The sequence below is a fragment of the Phaseolus vulgaris genome, chromosome 2, assembly GCF_000499845.2.
Source record: "Phaseolus vulgaris cultivar G19833 chromosome 2, P. vulgaris v2.0, whole genome shotgun sequence".
NCBI classification, from domain to species: domain Eukaryota; kingdom Viridiplantae; phylum Streptophyta; class Magnoliopsida; order Fabales; family Fabaceae; genus Phaseolus; species Phaseolus vulgaris.
In genome coordinates this window covers 7,996,028-8,019,380 of record NC_023758.2, presented here as the reverse complement: position 1 = coordinate 8,019,380, position 23,353 = coordinate 7,996,028, and the positions used below count along the sequence as shown (strand labels likewise).

Sequence of the window (23,353 nt, the reverse complement as noted above, 5' to 3'; positions counted from 1 at the left end):
ACTGTTACGAGGTCATGCCATTTGGCCTTAAGAACGCAGGGGCGACCTACCAGCGCCTCATGGACAAAATCTTCAAAGGCCTAATCGGCCGGGCGGTAGAAGTGTACGTGGACGACATAGTCGTGAAGTCCGACTCATTCGATCAACATCTGAAGGACCTGGACGAGGTCTTCAGGGCCTTAAGGGGAGTCAACATTAAGCTCAACCCCGAAAAATGTACCTTTGGGGTTGAGGGAGGGAAGTTCCTAGGCTTCATGCTCACCCACCGAGGAATAGAGGCCAACCCCGACAAATGCCAGGCCATACTCAACATGAGAAGTCCAAACAATGTGAAAGAGGTACAACAACTCCTAGGACGGCTGACCGTCCTCTCCCGGTTCGTCCCCCGCTTGGCCGAGAGGACGAGGCTGATGGTCCAGCTGCTCTGAAAGGGCAAAAAATTCGCCTGGGACAACCAATGCAAGGAAATCTTCAAACAGTTCAAGGAGTTCCTCACATCCCCGGCCGTCATCCAGAAGCCGAGACCCGACCACCCGATCCTTGTGTATCTGGTAGTCTCGGAGGAAGCAGTCAGCGCTGCCCTGGTACAAGAGATTGAGGGCGAGGAACGACTGGTGTACTTCGTCAGCCGAACCCTCCACTCGGCCGAGACCAGGTACCAGATGATAGAGAAGGTGACCCTCGCCCTAGTCCTCACAGCAAGACGGATGCGCCCCTACTTCCAAAATCACTCAATAACTGTAAGAACCGACTACCCTATTTTTAAAATTTTGTCTAAGCCGGACCTTGAAGGGAGGATGATAGGATGGTCAGTTGAACTCTCCAAGTTCGACATACGCTACGAACCGAGGGGTGCCATCAAGTCTCAATGCCTGACCGACTTCTCGGCCGAGCTAACACCACTACCCACCCTCTCGGGTGGGTGGACGCTCTATGTGGACGGCTCCTCAAATAAAACAGTCTGTGGAGCGAGAGTCGTCCTGGAGGGGTCGGGCGACCTCTTCCTGGAACAAACCCTCCAATTCGGATTCCGGGCGACCAACAACCAGGCCGAGTACGAGGCCTTGCTCGCTGGGCTGAACCTAGCCTACGACATGGGAGCATGTGAAGTCACATGCAAAAGCGACTCCCAAGTGATGGTCGGCCAAGTCAATAGGGAGTTCGAAGTTAAAGAGCCTCTACTGCAGCAGTACTACCACGCGGCCAAAAATAGCATCGCTCGCTTCAGCAAAGCACCCTTGGAACACATACCGAGGGAGGACAACAAAAGGGCCGACATCCTGTCCAAGCTGTCGGTTACCAAGAAGAAGAGCCACCAGAGGTCAGTCATACAAATATGGCTGAGACACCCCAGTGTGACTGAGGTTGAGGCCGACTGTCTGGCTATAGAAGAGGCCGAGGCTGACAATTGGATGACACCCGTCATCTAGTACCTAACGACTGGCACATGCAAGGCCGACCAAGAAAAGGCGATGAAGCAACAATGTGCCCGGTATACCATGATCAACGAAGATTTGTACCGGAGAGGTTACTCGACCCCCCTACTGAAGTGCATCACCAACAAACGGGCCGAGTACATTCTGGCCGAGATCCAGACGGTACAACACAAAGGTCCAGCCAAGGAGTTTTCAGAAGGGCGACCTCGTTTGGAGAATGCGCAGCGATGCGAGAAAAAATGAAGGAAAATTCTCATCCAACTGGGAGGGGCCTTTCCGAGTCCGAGAAGTCGCACAAGTGGGGGCTTATAATTTGGAATGGCTTTCGGGAAAAATTGTACCGAGAACGTGGAATGCCACGCACCTCAAATTCTACTACAGCTAAAATCAATAAAGTCACGCACTCTTTCCTTACCCGACCAGGGAGGTTTTAACGAGGCATTTTCATCAAAATATTGACAAAGTTCTTCTACAACATCTCAGATCGGAATCCCCTGCCGAGATCGACCGCCAAACTTGCTCGATTAACATCGCAAGTATCGGCCGACCTCCCACAAGAAGAAGAAGAAGAAGAAGAGGGAGAAGAGGGAGAAGAGGGAGAAGAGGAAGAAGAGGAAGAAGAGGAAGAAGAGGAAGAAGAAGAAGAAGAAGAAGAAGAAGAAGAAGAAAAAGAGGAAGAAGAGGAAGAAGAGGAGGAAGAAGAAGAAGAAGAAGAAGAAGAAGAAGAAGAAGAGTCCAAGAGGAGATGAGAAGGGAAAGCATCCAAGCAAGGGAAACGTTGGAAGAATCACTGAGAGTTCAGGATCGTTTACAGAGAAGGAATGAAGAACTTGAACACCGTTTGGATCAACAGTTGATAGTCCAATCGGAAGAAGGGAATGATGTTGATTGGGATTTTCAGCCATTTTCAGAAGAAATTCTGAGAGAGCAAACCTCAACGGATTATGTTTTCCCAAAATAAGTGTGTTTGCGGGAAAGCAAGACCTAGGAGCCCATTTAAAAATCTTTAGAACCCAGATCTGATATGTGGAGGGACAGACGCCCTGAGGTGTAAGATGTTCGCAGGTACGCTAGTAGGAACGATGCTGGATTGGTTTAGCAGTTTACCGGAAAGGTCAGTAACTTCGTTCAAAGTATTCTCGAGATTATTTATATCTCATTTTTCAGCAAACAAAGCGAAACCTTTGGAGGTAGCAGATTTATTTAAAGTAAAGCAAGCAAAGAAGGAGTCTATAAAGCAATTCTTGTGTCGATTCAGCGAGGTGATGGTACAGATTCCTCAGCCGAATAAACGATTATTCGTGGAAGCCTTTATAAGGGGTATGCGGTCAGGATCGTTCGGAGAATCTTTGATCAAAAGGAGGTCGGACAACATGGTAGCGGTAAAAATTTATGTTCTAAACTTATGATGGTGTTATCTTCTAAACTTATGTTTTTTACATAAAGATTTGTGATGATGTTATGTTTTGAAATTGATGTTATGATATAAAACTTACTTAAGATCTATCATGATATGATCATGTTATTTTGAAGAGATATAAATGATGTGATTTGATATGATAGATGATTTAATACAACCGTATATGGTCAGTGGAGAGATATTTTAAAAAGGTCATGCACTGTATGATGAAAATCCTCCAGCACAACTGGAAGGGATTCCGACCACGAGTCGGATGAAAATCAATAATTAAAAAGGTCATGCGGTGCATGATGAAATGCCTGCAGTATATCTGGAAGGGATTCCGACCACGAATCGGGCAAAGATCAATAATTAAGAAGGTCATGCACTACATGATGAAATTCTTGCAGTATAATTGGAAGGGATTCCGACCACGAGTCGGGAAAAGATCAATAATTAAGAAGGCCATGCACTGCATGATGAAATTCTTGCAGTATAACTGGAAGGGATTCCGACTACGAGTCGGGTGAAGATCAATAATTAAGAAGGTCATGCACTGCATGATGAAATCTCTGCAGTATAACTGGAAGGGATTCCGACCACGAGTCGGGTGAAGATCAATAATTAAGAAGGTCATGCACAGCATGATGAAATCCCTGCAATATATAACAAATAAACATGAGCATATACGAATAATTAATTTTAGAAATTTTATTTATTTGAGATTATTATTTAAGTGGGGAATAAAATAATTTAGGATTTTTATTTATTTAAGAATTTAGAAAACGTAAAAATTTATTAATTTTAGATTTTTATCTAAGAATAACATTAAATAATTTAGGATACGGATTTATTTAGAAATTTGATTAATTTAGAAATTTTATTGATTTTCGATTTTTATCTAAAAATGAAAATACAAATTTTTGGATTTTTATTTAATTAGGATTTTGAAAACTTTCAAATTTCATTTATTTTATATTTTTATTTAAGTAGAAAATAAAATAATTTTTGATTTTGTATTTATTTAGGATTTTTTAAAACTTTTGAAATTTTATTTATGTATGACATAAAATAAGTTATGATTTGTATTTATTTAGGATTTTGAATATTTTAGAAATTTTATTTATTTAAAAATTTCATTTAAGCAGGGCATTAAATAATTTAGAATTATTATTTATTAATATTTTAAATAATTTAAGAATTTTATTTATTCTAGAGATATTTTATTTAAGTAGGACATTAAATAAATTGGGATTTTTATTTGTTTAAAATTTTAAATAATTTAGAAATTTTATTTATTGTAAATTTTTATTTAAGTATGACATTTAATAATTTATGATTTGTGTTTATTTATATATATAAATGTAAATGACAAAATAAATAAAAGAATCACAAATATATAAGAAATAATCACTAACATATGCTAATAAATAAATAAAAATAAACATACTAAATTAATATAAACAATATACTAGTGGGAACACAGGCACTAACGTGTCTGTATATTTGTATTTTTTATTTTTATCATTTATATATAATTATGTTTAATATTAAAATTTAATAAACAATATTATTATTCACACACTTATATTATCGATATAAATTTAAGTTCATTTTAATAAATACGAATACATGTAGGAAAACACATAAATTTTATCAAAACATAGCTAAGATAGTAGTAATACATGATAAATTTACCGATTATTCAATGCAGATTATCACCAATGAAAATAAAATCATAGTATGAAGCAGTAATAACATTTTTGTTAACTGCATTTTTTTATTGATTGAGTCTGTTTTTGTCGGTGACTTGGTTGCTGGTTAACTCTGCGACGGGTTCAAGCTCCGCCTGTCTCCTATGGAATCTACAATTCTCTTGGTTGTTAAATGCTTTTACCTGTATAGACAAAGGGTGTTTGCACTCCGACGCTCAAGTCAGTAAGGGCTCACAAAAGCAACAATAATTCTCAGTGTAGTATGTAAAAACAGCGTACCTTCACCTAGGGTTTCAAGCCCTTTTTATAACTGCACATGTAGCAATTGCACTTGAGATAAACAAATATTAACTGAAAATAAGCACAATATCTTATATCTCTAACAGAAAACCACCTCTCACATGCACCAATGACCTTTAGGTGCTAAACTGCAAGCCACATTCTGTTATACATACACCTCCCTATCTTTTTAGGGTTAACAATATCTATTAACAGATATTTTACGTGCAGCAAACAGATAAAATATCTATTTATCTTTTATCTCCATAATCACAACAGATAAAATATCTCTTTATATTTTATCTTATATCTTTATAAAATATCTCTTTATATTTTATCTTATATCTTTATAAAATAACTCTTTATATTTTATCTTATATCTTTATAAAATATCTCTTTATATTTTATCTTTAAACACATGCAACTTGAATTTAAATCATAACACATCATTAGAAAACTATACCTTGACTCCAGATCCATGGTCGAGCTGACCTCTGCCCTACCCGAGAACCGAGTAGTAGCTGGTCCAAGACCGAAGACCGAGCCCCTGTCCAGTACACAAGCTCCCTAGGCTCGAGTTGAGCTTGGCTAAGCGAATAGGCTTTCAAGTGCTTTGGCCTTTACTGAACCGTTTTCCATAGCCACTACATGCTAATGCTCGAATGTGGCGCATCCAGAGGCATCCTACCTTGATCTCGCCAAGTATTGCTCCATGTGGTGCATGTTCGGATAATTGTGCCCTTTTGTGCATGGTGATTCTTTCAACATGCTAGCTCAGCTTTCTGCTTGGTCACGTGCCCTCGTCGTCATCAACTTTTGCAAGGCACTTGCCAGCGTACCACTAGACAATTAAACTATGCAACTCGAAATCATCTCACAGAGCGTCCAGCTCGGGTGATCACGGGCACCTGCACAACTTGCTCATCCCTCACAGTGTCTAGTTCTCACATGGCATCAATCATGTTGACATATCCTACACTTAGCCAAATTTATGCTCTTGCTTATCCTGCAGAGCATTTAAAGCTCGGGTGATACTGACTTAGGCGACTTACCTGCGTCTCAGGATAGCTTATCTACGCACTTGCTCATCCTACAGAGCACCTACAGCCTGGGTGACACCGGCTTAGGCAACTTACCTACGTCTCTGGATAACACTTTTATGTAACTTGCTCATCCTGTAGAGCACCTACAACCCGGGTGACACCGACATAGGCGACTTACCTACGTCTCTGGATAGCACTTTTGTGTAACTTGCTCATCCTGTAGAGCACCTACAACCCATGTGACACCGGCTTAGGCGACTTACCTACGTCTCTGGATAACTCGTTTATGCACTTGCTCACAAATTAAACAATATGTAAAGCAACAATAAGCCACAACAACAATAATGCATCATAAGCAACATTTATTAGATGGCCCCATTAAAAAACCCTCTTTAAGGGAAAAAGAGCGCTACCTTATAGCACTGCACTATTCAACAATATAATTCAGCTTAACAACAATAAAACTTGAGGTTAGTGACATTCCAAGCCCGAGGACTAGGTTCCCCCATCAGTGTTTCTAACATGTATGCACCATTTCCCGGCAGTTCAATTGCTCGGTACTATCTTGCCACTTGGGAGAAAACCTGTTCTCCAGCTAGTACGAATGGGCTTTCAAAGTGAGAGCTCGCCCTCTAATATGGCTTCTCTCTTCTGTTCTTCAGGCTCCTCTCATAACACTTTCGAGCAACTTTCTGGTCATACTTGATGGTAATTACTTTCCCTTCCAAAGATGGCAACTTCATCTTCATATGCTTGGTTGAAGCCACGACACCTAACCTGTTTATATAAGGTCTACCCAAAAGCAGGTTATAAGCGGAAGGGATATTTACAACAATGTACCTGGCAACTATAGTTCGTGCAACTTCCTCATCAGAGAAAGTGGTTATCTAATCGATGTACCCTCGCATCTCCACTTGGTCCCCTACGAAGCCCACCAAACACTTATCATGCGGTCTCAACTGGTCAGGGGACAGTCACAGATTGACGAATGTCGACCAAAACATCACGTCATCCGATCTTTCTTGGTCAATAAGAACTCGGTGCACTCGCCTTCCTATGGTCACAACAGAGATCACGACCGGGTCATTTTCATGAGAGACCACCCTTACCAGATCAGTCTTGGTAAAGTAAAGGGGCGGGTTTGGTGCATCATCAGGTTCCTGCGTCTCTACTAACATCACAGCTCTTGCATATCGGTTGCGCTCTGTGGCTGAGCTCCCTCCTCTTGAGAATCCACCCGAGATCGTTTTTATCTTGCCATACACTGGAATCTCGTGCGAGGGATCTTTTCCCGAAGTGTCTCCATGAGGCTCTTCCTGCCCGACCTCACAATACTCCTTTAAGAACCCTTCATTCAAAAATTATGCTAGATGACGTCCTAAAGCCAAACATCGTTCAATGTCATGACCGAACCCTTTGTGAAAATCACACCAAGCATCCCTTTTAGGTCCTAAATTCCTCTCAGCCTTACTGGGGAACCTCAATTTTTCTACTACTGCTGGTATGGCTATCAATTCCTTGTAAGATATTTTGAATTTAGGGCAGACCTCCTCTTCCCTGAACCCTGCCCTGGGTTCGCCTCTCTTGTAAGGCACGTGTCTAACTCTTGACGTCTTGTGGACCCTCAAAGGTCGAGAAGCCTTGCTAGTATTCCCTGGTTTAACTGGATGAGAATGCAAACTGTCATTTCTGACTGCGACTGCCTCTTCAGCATTGATGTGTATGAATGCTCTTCGCCTAATCTCTAAAAAAGTCTCTGGCAAGTTCCTGATTAGGGAGTCGCAGAATGGTCCTGACACAATCCCCTGCTCAAAGGCGGTAACCATCACCTTCTCGTCATGGGTTTGAAGTCAGACGGTGAGAGCCCAGAACCTGTTCAAATATACCTTCAACGTCTCTCATTCCTTTTGTCTGACATTGAAGAGGTCGTACAACTCGGGGGATTTGACCTAATTGGCGTAGAATTGTTCTCGGAACAGTTTGGTGAAATGAGCAAAAGAGGTGATGTGGCCATCAGGGAGCCCACTGAACCACTACATCGCTATACCTGTGAAGGTGCCCATAAAGATCTTGCACCGCACTGCGTCTAATCCTCCCGAAATAATCATCTTAGAATTGAACATTGTAAGATGGTTCTCGTGGTCTTTTGTTCCTGATAAGGTAATCTTAGGCGTGACATAGTGTGCTGGTATTGGTTCATCCATGATGGCTCTCGAAAAAGGCTCTGGGCAATCCCTTGCGGGCACACCCGAGCCTCGCTCCCATTGGGTCGCAAAGCACGTTGTTGCATGTCTTTGAGCAGATCCTCATTGTTCTTGCGCAATTCTTCTCGCATTTACACATTGGCCTCTTGGAGAGTCCTGATAGTCTCCATGAGTTGTTGTAGTGTGGGAACCTCGACTCCTCCTGGTCCCACTGACATTGGTTGTGGCTACACTGGTTGTGTTGGCTGCGCCAGTTGCTCTGGTTGCGCTGCTGACACTGGTTCTGTTGTCTGCGCAACCTGCGTTATCTTTGCATTCCGCATCTTGCTTAAAAACTTTGAGCACAAATGTGGATGGGATCAGGTTTTATCGGGCCCCACGGTGGGTCCCAAATGTTCTTGTCGGTGACTTGGCTGCCGATTGACTCTGGCGACGGGTTCAAGCTCCGACTGTCTCCTCTGGAATCTGCATTTCTCTTGGTTGTTGAATGCTTTTACTTGTAAAGATAGAGGGCGCCCTTACGGCCGTTTGCACTCCAACGCTCAAGTCAGTAAGGGCTCACAAAAGCAACAATAATTCTCAGTGTAGTGTGTAAAAACAATATACCTTCACCTAGGGTTTTAACCATTTTTTATAACCGCACATGTAGCAATTGCACTTGAGATAAACAAATATTAACTGAAAATAAGCACATTACCTTATATCTCTAACAGAAAACCACCTGCCACATGCACCAATGACCTTTAGGTGCTAAACTGCAAGCCACATTCTGTTATACATACACCTCCCTATCTTTTTAGGGTTAACAATATCTATTAACAGATATTTTACGTGCAACAAATAGATAAAATATTTCTTTATCTTTTATCTTCAGAATCACTACAGATAAAATATCTCTTTATATTTTATCTTATATCTTTATAAAATATCTCTTTATATTTTATCTTATATCTTTATAAAATATCTCTTTATATTTTATCTTTAAACACATGCAACTTGAATTTAAATCATAGCACATCATTAGAAAACTAGACTCATTAACCAAACAGGCCCAACACCGCTACCTTGACTCCAGGTCCATGGCCGAGCTGACCTCTGCCCTACCCGAGAACCGAGGACCGAGGACCGAGCCTCTTTCTGGTACAGAGTCAAATGTCAAATAGATGTCAATTTTATTTCTAAAAAAATATTTGTCATCTATACCTATATATAAAGGGGATTCCCCACTTTAACTGCTCTAAATTGTTTTCCTATTTTATCTTTGCTTAATATTTTGTTTTATTGTGAGAGAGTAAAAATATAAAAACATCTTAAAAACTGTTGTCTAGTGCTATTTGATATTCTTTCCACAGAACCCCAAGTGCGCTCTTTCTACAGATTCACAAGTGTGTGCAAATTCAACACCCTGAATGCAAGTGCACACGTGCACACAGTGCTTAAAAATGACTAGACACTTCAATATTATCTGTGTGTCCAATACTAATTAATACTATTTGACTTTCATTTTTTTATAATTATGTCCTTTATTTTTTTACTTGAAATTAACATGATTACATAATGAATAATAATAAATAAATACTAATTTTTGTTTATAAATTCAACTTTTATGTTGTAGGGTTTAATTTTTTATTTTCTTCATTCTTAAAAAACAATTTAAACTAAACATTTTTATTTTATTACTTTTTTATTTTTATTTTGTAAAAACTCATTTCTTTATTAATTAATAACTATTTTAAACATTAAAAATATTTATATTTTTAATGTATTTAAAATAAAAATTATCAATTTTTTTTTTACTTTTGAATGGTGCTAGATAGGAAAATAAAAACAAAAAAGGTGCTAGATGAGGAAATAAAAGTGTAAATAGTGTTATATGAGAAATTAGTAAATTAGTAATTTTTGATCAAAAATTGAGCAACATTAAATTTATTAAATACGGACCGAACGACTCGGTGAACAATATTTATTGGTAACGTTAGTTATAAATTCTAACCGAGCGCTCGGTTAACAATACTTAAAATTATTAATTTCTGATCAAGATTGGTGGATAACATTTCTTACCGAACGCTCGGTTAATAATACCTAAAATTATTAATTTCTGAAAAAGATTGGTAAATAACACTTAAGTTATAATTTCTGATTGAACGCTCGGTTAATTAATACTTAAAATTATTAATTTCTGACCAAGATTGGTAAATAACACTTAAGTTATAATTTCTGACCGAACGCTCGGTTAATTAATACTTAAAATTGTTAATTTCTGACCAAGATTGGTGAATAACATTCGAGTTATAATTTATGACCGAATGCTTGGTTAATTAATACTTAAAATTATTAATTTCTGACCAAGATTGGTGAATAACATTCGAGTTATAATTTCTGACCGAATGCTCGGTTAATTAATACTTAAAATTATCAATTTCTGACCAAGATTGGTGAATAACATTTAAGTTATTAAGTGTTGATAGAATACCTCAGGAAAAACAATAATGTATGGTGTTGGAAGATGATGATTTTTTAAAGTGCCTCGTTAAAACCTTCTCGGCCAAAAACCCTCCTTAGGGATAAAACAACCGAGCAAGGAAAAAGTGCACTAACTTTATTTATCAACTGTAATAAAATTTGAGATGTGTGGCATTCCACGTTCTCGGTATAGATTTTCCTGACAAATATTCTAAATAATATGCTCCTCCAGCCGTTGTATCGACAATGCGGAATGGACCTTCCCAATTGCTTGAGAATTTTCCACCGTCCTTCTGAGCGTCACTGCACATGCGCCAGACTAAGTCCCCTTTCTGAAAGCTTCGTGGCTTTACCTTCGAGTTATACCTTCTCGCCGCCGTATTTTGCACGCTTCTTCTCGTATTTTGCACTTGTCTCTTAGTTCGTTGATAAGGTCAAGGCCGACCAATAGACTTTCTTTATTTAGCTCTAAATCTAACGTTTGTCGGCATAATAAAGGTTCTCCTATCTCGACCGGAATCATGGCTTCAGTGTCGTATGTCAGACTGTAGGGCGTCTCTTGAGTGGTAGATTGTGGGGTACATCGTTAGGACCACAGAACCTCCAGGAGTTCTTCAGTCCAATTTCCCTTGGCTGGACCAAGTCTCTTTTTAAGCTCATTGAGGATGACTTTATTGGCAGCCTTTGCTTGGTCGTTGGTTTGCGGATCTTCGACCGAACTTGCACTGTGTTTGATGTTGAGTTTGTCGTAGAATTCCGCTAACCCTCGGTCAGTGAATTGTCGACCATTATCGGGGATAATAACCTGGGGTAGACCGAATCGACACAATATTCTTCCATACGAAAGTTTGAACGTTTCGAGCGGTTATGGCTATTAAGGGTTCGGCCTTGATCCACTTATTGAAGTAATCGATGCCGACTAACAGAAATTTGCATTGCCCCTTGCCAGGTGCAAAGGATCCAATTATATCCATTCCACACTTCACGAACGGCCATGGGGACAAAATGTAGTGCAAATTTTCTGGTTTTTTGTGTGACAGGGTGCCATACTCTTGGCACTTCAAACATTTTCGAACGAATTTCGTGAAATCTCCTTGCACGGTCGTCCAATAATACCCGGCCCGTAACACTTTAGCAGCCATAGTTCGGGCTCTGGAATGAGTTCCGCATATCCCCTCGTGTAGTTCGGTCATCACGTAAGTGACTTTCTCAGGATCAAGACACTTTAGGAGTAGACGAGAGTATCCTCGCCTATAGAGGTCATAATCAATGAGTATGAACCGAGCGGCCTGTTGTTTCATCGTTTTTTCTAAGTGTGGGTCGCATACTCCCTCTGTCAAGTATTGCTTGATAGGGGTCATCCAGTTAGGCTGAGTATCGGTCATCATACATTCCTCGACACCGACACTGGGTCTAGTTAAAGTTACATGTATGACCGACCGATGAACTCCTTTTTGTTTGGTGGTGGCCAATCGTGAGAGAGCGTCCGCTCGAGTGTTATTTTCTCTTCAGACGTGTTGGAACGATGTCTCCTTAAATCTGGTTAAGAGATTTTTCACAAAATGGAAGTATTGTTGTAGTAAAGTTTCCTTTACCTTATATTCCTTTGTGAGTTGTTCGATGACAAGACGAGAATCACTTTTACAAATCAAGATGGTTACCTCTAACTCGATCGCTAGGTGGAGACTGGCGATTATAACTTCGTATTCAGCCTGGTTGTTTGAGGTCTTGAACTCAAATTTCATGGCTTGCTCAATAACAATCTCGCCTGGTCCTTCCAATACTACTCCTGCTCCGCACGAACGACTGTTCGAAGAGCCGTCTACATATAATGTCCATTTGGACTCCCTTTCCTCGGTCGGGTGGGGAGTGAGCTCCGCCGCGAAGTCGGCAAAGGCCTAAGATTTAATGGCTCCCTTGGGTTGATATTCAATGTGAAACTCTGATAACTCAATTGCTCAACCTATCATTCGTCCGGCTAAGTCAGGTTTAGTCAGAATCTTCATAATGGGATAGTTAGTCTTAACTATGACCTAATGATTCTAGAAGTACATATGCATTCGTCGTGCGGTGATGATTAATGCCAATGCAACTTTCTCGACCATTTGGTATCTGATTTCTGCGCCATGCAATACTCGACTAACAAAATACACCGGTCGTTCTTCCGCTTCTATTTCTTGCACAAGGACTGAACTTACTGCTTCATTGGAAACAACAAGATAAATTATGATGGGTTCTCGTGCGTTCGATTTTTGGATGACCAGTGTGGATAATAAAAATGCTTTCAACTGCAAAAATTTTGTTCGCACTCGACGGTCCACTCAAACTTGAATGTCTTTTTTAGTAATTGGATAATGGGTCTCGTTCGTTCGGCAAGCTTGGGTATGAACCGAGACAGGGAAGTGAGTCGGCCGATTAGCCGTTGGATTTTTTTAAAACCGCTAGGACTTCGCATTTCTGCAATGGCTTTACACTTCTCGGGATTTGCTTCTATGCCCCGATGAGTGAGCATGAAACCTAAGAACTTTCTGCCTTCTACGCCGAACGCACACTTCTCAGGGTTTAGACACACATGATACTTGCGTAAGGCTTGAAAAACCTCTTTCAGATCTGAAACATGCTGCTTGCACGAGTCAAATTTAACAACAATATTGTTAACATATACCTCAATGTTCCTTCCGATCATGTCATGAAAGTCCATCAAACGTTGATAAGTAGCTCCAGCATTCTTGAGGCCGAACGACATGACCTCGTTGTAAAAGTTGTTGAAATCTATTCTGAAAGCCGTTTTTTCCTTATCTCGAGGATGCATATGGATTTGATTATACGCTGAGTATGCATCCAAAAAAAATTAGGATCTGATGGTCAGCTGCTCCGTCGACCAGTCGGTCAATAGTGGGTAGAGGATACAAATCCTTTGGGCATGCTTTGTTAAGATCTATGTAATCTACACACATTCTCCATTTACCATTTGAATTTTTGACCATTACTATGTTGGCCAACCATGTAGTATAGCGGGCTTTTTGAATGAACCCGGCCTGCACCAATTTACCTATTTCTTCTCGGGCGGCCTTCCGCCTTTCTTCCCCTAACTTTCTTTTCTTCTGGGCAATCGGCCTAGCCTCCTTGTACACATATAAACGATGAGTAATAACATCGGGTTTTACCCTGGGCATATCTGCAACAGTCCAAGAAAAAAGGTCAGCATTTTTCATTAACGTTTTACCAATGGCCTCTCGGTCGTCTTGTTTTAAGGAGGTTCCCATATGCGTTTTATGGTCCTTGTCGCGAAGTACTATGGGTTGAAGATCTTCCCCGGCCTCCATGCGAGGATCGTCCAATCGAGGATCTAGGTCGACAAGAGCAACCAAGTGTCTTTTAGAGTCTCTTCCTCTGGAACGCCTCTCTAGCGGTCAGCCTCTTCTATCCGAGGATCGGTCGTTCGTAGTTGTGTATAGTCGTCTGGTTGGTTCAACCTTTAGACTAGCTACGTAACATTCTCTCGCAGTTTTATGATCGACATGTACTGTCGCAAAGTCTCCACTGACGGAGGGAAATTTCATGGCTAAATGAGGGGTGGAAACGATAGCCTTCAACCTGTTTATGGAGGGACGACCGAGCAGTATATTGTAAGATGTGTTGGCATTAATCAGCAAGTACCGGATGTTGATAGTCTTGCTGAGATAGTCATCCCCGAAAGTGGTGAATAAGTCAATATATCCCCTCGTATCTACCCGTTCCCCCGAAAATCCAACTATCTGCTCATTGTAAGGTTGTATCTCTGCCTCCGAAATTTGCATCTCTTTAAAGGTTTCCCATTATAGGATGTCGACCAAGCTCCCTTGATCCACGAGGACTTTAGCAATTGCAAATTTATCTATCTCCACCATAATGACCATAGGGGGTCGTCTTGAGCGGGGTCGATTGTGGTGAAGTCGTTGTCGGTAAATGTGATTGGTGGTATGTGTGGTCGTCTATGCGTAGAAGTTGAATGGACGGATTGAATCACCCTAAGGTGTTTTTTCCTGGCGGAGTTAGAACATCCTCCACCTGCGAAACCGCATGCAATGTAATTAACTTCTTGAAGAGGTACGCTGAACGAAACTGGTCCGGCAATGGTGTTAATGACCTCGCGAACCTTTTGTTTGGTTCGGCTTCTACGTTCAAGGCTTTCGCTTCGAGGTCGGGTCCGTCTGACCGGACTCTCACTTCATTTCCTTCGGGTCGTGTGACGATAGCCGTCACGGTTTTCGTCGTCCCCTCGTCCAGAGCGTTCTTTATCTCTGGAATAGTCAATGTCATGTTGGGGCGACCGTGGTGCAGATGTGGTTGTTCTGATGAATTTGCGGAGGTGGCCAGCTTGAACAAGCTCTTTTATTTTATCCCTTAATGCCTGGCAGCCCTCGGTCGTATGACCGTAATTGCAATGATATTGACAACGTTTGGTCGTATCTGCATTGGGTGGTGTTTGTGTTTGTTTGAGTGCGGGGATGAGTTCAGCTTGCAAGGCCTCATCCAATATCTTACCACTGGGTACTGTCAAAGAAGTATAGTTATGGAAGCGAGGACCTCTGTTTGAGCGATACCTGTCTCAGTCGGTCGTTATAACGGGAGGACGGGTGCCCTTGTTTCTCTCTGTGTTCTCAACTTGTGTTTTCCTGTGATAATCAATGTGTTCCTCTATTTGCATAAATTTAGTCGCTCTTGTTCTTAATTCGTCCATGTTATATGGTGGCCGTTTGATAAGACTTTCCGTGAACCGTCCTGGCAGAATGGCCGAAACTAAATGGTGCATTGCTATATCTGGATTTAAATTCCTGATTCTCATGCATACTTTGCTGAACCTATCCATAAAAGCCCTCGACGATTCCCCTCTTTCCTGTTTGACATTGAGGGGATACATGGAGGACGTACGATGGGGTCTACTCGTGGCATATTGGGTAGTAAACTTTACTTCTAATACATCGAAGCTGGTTACAAAGTTTGGGCGAAGCTCAGTGAACCAGCCTAGGGGTCCCTCTCTCAGAGAGATGGGAAAAGCCTTGCTGATGCGAATCAAATAAAGAAGGCTTTTAATAATGAAGGACAAGATCATTCGTCCTCACATATAAGTTCTTCTTATTATTCTTTGCAAAAGATGAGGCCCAAAGCCCAAGCCCAAGCCCAAGAAGGCCAAAGCCCAAAAAGCCCAAGTTCATCTCATGAAGGGCAAGGCCAAGTATTAAATAATAAAGAATATTGTTGAAGGTGCTTAAAGGGAAACATTAGAAACCTCTATTGTTAAAGCATCTTTTAGTCTTTAGTTAGGAGTTTTAGGGGGGGTGTGTTAGTAGATAGGTGTAGGAGTAAATAAGGAGATGCCAAAGTGAGAGAAGGGATCACACCTTCCTCATGCATTGTTTTAGGCGCCAATTCTAGAAGCTTTTAGGAGGGAGTTTTTTTGAATTTGTGTAGCTTACATTTCAGCACCTTAGGCTATAAATTAAGGTGCAGCCCTTGTATTTTTCAGATTGGAATTAATCTAAGAAAACTCTACTCAAATTTTGAGTGAACTTTGGAGAGCTTTTGGAACCTTCTTCTCTAGTCTTATCTTGATGGATCAATGGAGTCCTCAAGTGGCGGCATCACTCTTATCTAGGAGCATTCCACACTTCTAGTGGCGAGATCATCCAACATCCTTCCATCTTCATGAGCACTCTCTTCTCCTTCCTTCATTCTCTTTCAATTGTTCATGTTGTCTTGTGTTCTTGAGTTGTTTGGTTCGGCTTTTCTATTTTTCCAGCACCTATGTTCTGTTCTTGTCTTTTAAATACACTTTTGTTCGGTTCATATGTTTGCTTATTCAATTCTGTTCGGTCCTTTCAATTTTACCTCTCTTTGTTGATTCAATTTGACAATATGTGGAGCATCCAAATGAGTTTGGGATTTGGTACTAGTTTTTGGTGAGTTCTTGTCTTAGAACAATGATCAAACTCTAAGAAAAGTGCCTCTATAATGTCCAGCTCAAGGTGATTCCTAAGAATGTCAAGAATCATTCTCTATATGGCTAGTGGAATCACATCATGTGGTATCATGAGTCTTAGGTTCTTCTTGCTTAATTGTTGAGTTGTGTGCACTTTAATTTCAAGAGCTCTTTAATTTTCTTGCAATTTAAGTTTCTGTTTTATTTTTTTTTTACTTGAGTTTTCTTGCTGTTTTTCTTTTACACCAAGTGCTTGTGAAAAGGTTTATGGCACTCATTCTTCTTATGAGTATGGTTGCTCTTTTGGAATAGCATTATCCTTCCTAGAGTTTACCTTAAGCTTCCTTTCACTTGTTGTTAAAATTTGTGATGTGTCTTTTAATTTTGTAATCATGTCAAGTTTTGTCTTAGTCATGTTATTCCATAATTGTCATTACTTCTAGTAGTACTTTTATTACTTTGATTGTTTCTTGCTTTGGTGTCATATAATTTTCTGAATTGATATTGATCCTTTGTGCATTTTCTTTTTAGAATTGAGTTCATACTTGTATTCTAGACCTATACAAGTTCCAATACATCATTTTCCATTATGTCTTTGCTAGTTCATAATTCTGTTTTTTATTCCTATTAGGATTCCTCTGTTTCTGAAAAAAGTGCTTACTGTTTCCTTATTGCAATTGATTTACTCACTGGAAAATTCTGAAATTCTGAAATTCTGGATTTGTGATATTCAAAGTGTTAGAAAAGAATAGAAAAAAGAATCATTCAAAAATTCAAAGTACACAAAAAATGATAAATAAAATAAAAAAAAGTGTACAATTCTGCCGAAAAGAATACGGTAATCTGGCAGCGATTTTAAAAAATTTATCTCAATTAATTGATTCCAGTGCCATTATTGAGTTAACATCTTGAAGTTTCTGTGGTTTAATTTTCATAATCCAGTTCGCTCTACATCATTCCAGTTAAATCAGTGAATATCAAGCACAATTTGCATTTTTAAAAAAAAAAATTCCAGTAGCTAATTTTTTGTTTTCTTCATCTACTCTAGAGCTTTTCCTTAAGTATTCTTTTGTGTGCCTACTTTTCTCATTGAGTTCTTTATTTTCTTGATTGTCTTTCATTCTTACTCTTTGAGTTTGTCTTACATATAGTATTCCTTTTGCACTTACCTTTCCTTGCTTATACCTTTTCTTGTTTGTTTTTATTGTTTCATTGGTTTTGTGGTGGTTGCTTTTGAGATTGGTGTGCTTGCTTTGACATCTTTCATTTGAGGATTCCAAGGCCTCAAGATCAGATTGGTGCAAGAACATTATTTCTTTGAGAGTGACCTCTTTTTCTACCTCATTTCACTTCGGCAGTTTCAATTGCCAAGCTCACTGTTTTTGCTAATTTTTTTAACTTGTTTGCTGTTTTGTGTGTTTGCTGTTTTTAATTCCAAATGGCTGGATTTTCAAGTGATGCATCCTACAAGCAGAATTCTCCTTCCAAAGCTTCAATTCTTGGTGAATTACATGAAGCTCAAAGAACAATTAGACGGTTGGAGGAGAAAATGCAAAAGATGGAGGTCCAACAAGCTAGACCATCTCCTTCTATCCATGATGGACATCATTCTCATAGACCATCTTCAAGAGCTTCTTCAAATGATGTTGGCCGTGAAGATGAGCATAGGAGAAGGAGACCTCCACCCCAAGTCCATGGACAAAGACATCATCACCAAGGGGAAAGAATTCACTACGGCAATGGCTTCTATCATGATGCAAAGTCCAAGCTTCCTTCGGTCAAGCTACCTTGTTTTAATGGTTCTAGTGATCCAAATGTATATTTAGATTGGGAGGCTAAGTGTGAACAAATTTTTGAGATCCATGAGATCCAAGATGAGCATAAGCTCAAGCTAGCCACCCTAGAGTTTAGTGATTATGCCATGAAATGGTGGCATGGAATTGTAAAGGACATTATCTATCACAAGGGTCCTCCCGTGGACTCTTGGAACTCTTTAAAGGATCATATGCGCGCTAGGTTTGTGCCCCCACATTTTAGGAAAGACCTCGTGTTGAGACTCCAACGGTTTCAACAAGGTACGCTAAATGTGGATGAATATTATAAGGAGCTTGAGACGCTTGTGCTTAAAATTGAATTAAAAGAAAGTGAAGAAGCCATGGTTGCTAGGTTTGTGAGTGGTCTTAGGAAGGATATTCAAGACATTGTTGAGTTACAAGAGTATTCATCATTGGGCTCTTTAGTTTATCTTGCAATGAAGGTGGAAGCCCAACTTGCTAAGAAAAACTCTTTTAAAAATGCTTCCAATGATGGATACTACTCCAAGTCTTGGAGAAACAAAACTTCTTTTTCTAAACATCCTTCCAAAGATTCTTCTTTCAAACCCAAGGAATCTAAGCCATCTACTTCTAGACCTAAGTCTCCCACTAGAACATCTAATACTAAATGCTTTAAATGTATGGGTTATGGTCATATTGCTGCAAATTGTCCTTCCAAACGAAGTATGTACATGCATGAGGGCATTGTAGTTAGTGAGCATGATTCGGATTCTCCAAAGCATTCATTGCATTCTCATGCATCTAGTGAGGAAGAGAGCGAATGTCCACTTGAAGGGGACTTGTTAGTTGTGAGAAGACTTCTTGGACAAGTTTCACAACCTTTTGATGAAAGTCAAAGGGAAAATATTTTCCATACAAGATGTCTTATTCAAAACAACATTTGTTCCTTGATAGTGGATGGGGGAAGTTGCACTAATGTGGCTAGTACAAGAGTTGTGGAGAAGTTAGCCTTACCCACTATCTCTCATACCAAGCCCTACAAATTACAATGGCTTAGTGAAGTAGGTGAAATCATGGTGAATAAATAAGTCCTCATTAACTTTGCAATAGGAAAGTATAAAGATGAGGTTTTATGTGATGTTGTGCCCATGGAAGCATCTCATCTTCTTTTTGGAAGGCCTTGGCAATATGATAGACATGTTTTACATGATGGCCTATCCAATACAATGTCTTTTTCCTTCCTAGGGCGCAAGGTTATATTAAAACCCCTCTCTCCCAAAGAGGTTCATGAGGACCAAATAAAAATGAAAACTAAAAGAGAAAATGAGAAAGAAAAAGAAGTAAGTACTACACCGAGTCACACCATTTTCTCCTCTAAATCCATCATGTTGACTCGTGCTATGCCTCAAATGGACCCTCCAAGGTCTTCTTCTTCTTTATCTTTTTCATTACCCAAGGTTCCTATTTCAACACCAACTTGGTTAAAATATGTTAGGGATGATTTTTTCATACCTCCTAATGGGTTTCACCATTTAAGAGGTCTTTTTCCAAAAAACATCATCATTCCCAAACAAATTTTTCCAACTTGGTCGATTTATAGGACCTCCTTTTCTGCAATCCCTTTGGTTTCATCCGCTAAGTCATGTATTCCTTTTTCTTACACTTTTGATTATAAAAGTAAACTGACTTTGTTATATGCAGGGATTCAGAATTCGTGGGCGAATTCTCTCCAACTTGGGGAGTATGATGCGAATCAAATAAAGAAGGCTTTTAATAATGAAGGACAAGATCATTCGCCCTCACATTTAAAGTTCTTCTTATTATTCTTTGCAAAAGATGAGGCCCAAAGCCCAAGCCCAAGCCCAAGAAGGCCAAAGCCCAAAAAGCCCAAGTTCATCTCATGAAGGGCAAGGCCAAGTATTAAATAATAAAGAATATTGTTGAAGGTGCTTAGAGGGAAACATTAGAAACCTCTATTGTTAAAGCATCTTTTAGTCTTTAGTTAGGAGTTTTAGGGGGGTGTGTTAGTAGATAGGTGTATGAGTAAATAAGGAGGTGCCAAAGTGAGAGAAGGGATCACACCTTCTTCATGCATTGTTTTAGGCGCCAATTCTAGAAGCTTTTAGGAGTGAGTTTTTTGAATTTGTGTAGCTTACATTTCAGCACCTTAGGCTATAAATTAAGGTGCAACCCTTGTATTTTTCAGATTGGAATTAATCTAAGAAAACTCTACTCAAATTTTGAGTGAACTTTGGAGAGCTTTTGGAGCCTTCTTCTCTAGTCTTATCTTGATGGATCAATGGAGTCCTCAAGTGGCGGCATCACTCTTATCTAGGAGCATTCCACACTTCTAGTGGCGAGATCATCCAACATCCTTCCATCTTCATGAGCACTCTCTTCTCCTTCCTTCCTTCTCTTTCAATTGTTCATGTTGTCTTGTGTTCTTGAGTTGTTTGGTTCGGCTTTTCTATTTTTCCAGCACCTATGTTCTGTTCTTGTCTTTTAAATACACTTTTGTTCGGTTCATATGTTTGCTTATTCAATTCTGTTCGGTCCTTTCAATTTTACCTCTCTTTGTTGATTCAATTTGACAATATGTGGAGCATCCAAATGAGTTTGGGATTTGGTACTAGTTTTTGGTGAGTTCTTGTCTTAGAACAATGATCCAACTCTAAGAAAAGTGTCTCTATAATGTCCAGCTCAAGGTGATTCCTAAGAATGTCAAGAATCATTCTCTATATGGCTAGTGGAATCACATCACTTGCACCATACCGTCTGATCCACGATGTATAGGGTCATTAGTGTTCTGAAAATATTTAAGTGTTCGTTCGGATCGGAGGAGCCATCATAAAGATTCATAGTTAAGCCCCTCCACTTATCGGGAAGAGGCATAACAATGATATCGTTTGTGAAGGGATGACCCCTTGGATTAGCTACCCTGCCTGGAGCAGCATACTTAATGCTTTGGTGAGTATGGTGCGTAAGTGACGTGTGGTGTACCACCTGGGTTGGTACCTTCGTCCCGGATTGATGTGTGGGTGTGTTGACACGAAGGAATGTCCTTCTCGTTCGGATTCTTCAAGTCGCTGAAGCAGTCTTTAGTTTTGCTCTTTTTAACTAAGCCATTTCCTCCACTTGCTGACGTCGCTCTTCCTCTTGCTTGCGCTGACCTTCTTCATGACGTAATTGATCTATAGTTCCCTTCCGTAGTAATTCTTGGATCTGGGCTTGCAGCATCGCCATTTGATCTTCTGCCGTGTTGTCATTATTCGCATTGTTTACTGCAGATACCATCGTTGCTCGTCGAGGTCCTTGTGAATGAAGGTTTAGAAATTACTCAGGCCCCACGATGGGCACCAATTGTACCTGTGTGGATGACAGGGCCTGAGTAATATTGATCCACTCGATACACAATTTGTTGACGTGCTCGTATTCCTTGAATTCTTCAAAGCTCTTCTTCTCTCGCGCGCGTTCTGCCGGCCGGCGGGGGTACTTGCGATTGCACTTCAAAGCTCAAGTCAGTGTTGGTGGTTTGTCAATTCTCTTAAGATATTCAAAAGCGTACATTTTCCCCCTTTCAAAAGTCCCTTTTATAAGTTGACTTGGGCCTTCACACTCGCGTGGGCCAGATACCCGGTTACCAAGACATGTGTAGTCTTTAGGTCGTGTGTAGTGGTTTTCTGATATTACATAAGTGTGTTTTGTAGTGTCTCTTTGACTTATTCAACGTCAGTTATAACCACTTTCTTGTCACGTATTTATTATGTTGTATTATTAATTTGTGTCTTCGGTCGTCCGGGGTCCGACCGGTACATAAATCAAATAAATAAATAAAAATATGAGTAATCAAGTGCTGGATGATTGGATTGTAAAATATAAATTCAATATTAACAAATGACGATAATGTTTTGTTAGTTTGGATTGAGTGATCTAATCAGTCAACTCAAATTGAATTGTTGAACATTCTTGTATTGGACAATTTATCTTAATAATTTAGTTTAAATATATTATACGTGTAGAATACTGTATCATTTTTTTATTGTGAATTACTATTGTTCCTACTAGGGAGATGGGATCTAGAGAACTATTGAAGTCTTTTTCTCCTTCCTTCGGTCTGGCAGGTGAATGGTTGATGAGCTGGGATTCTTCTCGTCCTCCTGCTTCTCCTTCGGCACTCGGTCTCAGGTGAACACCGGATGGTGGGGGTACCTGCGAAGGCACTCCGACACTCAAGTCAGTAAAGCGGGTGGTCAGCTCTCAGGTAGGTGAACAGTAATAAATGACGTACCTTACTCCTTGGGATGTGTGCTATTTATATTATTCTAATGGGTCTACCTTGTTGGGCCCGTTTATCGAGGGGGATACCGCTTAGGGTTGCATTACCTAATTCCTAATGATGGATTAGTTTCGTTGACCTTGGTTTGAGCGTTAACGGTGATAGGGGTCGGCCATCGGCCAAATTCCCATGGTCTTGGTCGTCCCGGCCAGGTCTTCTGAGGTTTCGGCCGAGTCTTCTAAGGTCTTGACCGAGTGGGTCGTCGGCCTCGTCGCTCGGCCAAATCTCTCAGGCTTCGGCCGACTCTCCCTTGATCTCAGTCAGGCTGACCAGGTCTCGGTCAAGTTGACTAGGTCTCGACCTCGCCCATACCGTACAAGTATATAAATATATCATTAACTTGTCCAATGATTACTTTAAAGTTATATTCATAGTATATTTTTAATCAATTAATAATATAAAATATTTTATATCATCAATACATTAAAAAGTTGTATTAATTTTTTTAATCTTCATATTAAATATTTATTAAGATATACTTTTAAATATGGTTGCTCCATAAGCTTATTACAAACCACTTTTCATATATATATATATATATATATATATATATATATATATATATATATAGTTCCATATATATATATATATAAAAGAATTACTACAAAATTCAACCTTCTTATTTTATATGTCAAATATGTGATTGAACAAATAATGGTATTTTATGTATAATTAGTATACTCTAATTGTGTTATATATCTTAACGTTTTAATTTGTAGTTGTAATTTGTAATTGGCTTAT

At 39.8% G+C, this 23,353-nt stretch overlaps 1 protein-coding gene across 1 annotated transcript; it reads left to right on the top strand.

Moving 5' to 3' along the window:
* Positions 1-662: 662 nt before the first annotated feature.
* On the top strand, positions 663-1,430 carry LOC137808995 (uncharacterized). The gene has a single exon (XM_068610138.1). The coding sequence runs from the start codon at positions 663-665 to the stop codon at positions 1,428-1,430; it is 768 nt and encodes a 255-aa protein (XP_068466239.1).
* Positions 1,431-23,353: the final 21,923 nt, after the last annotated feature.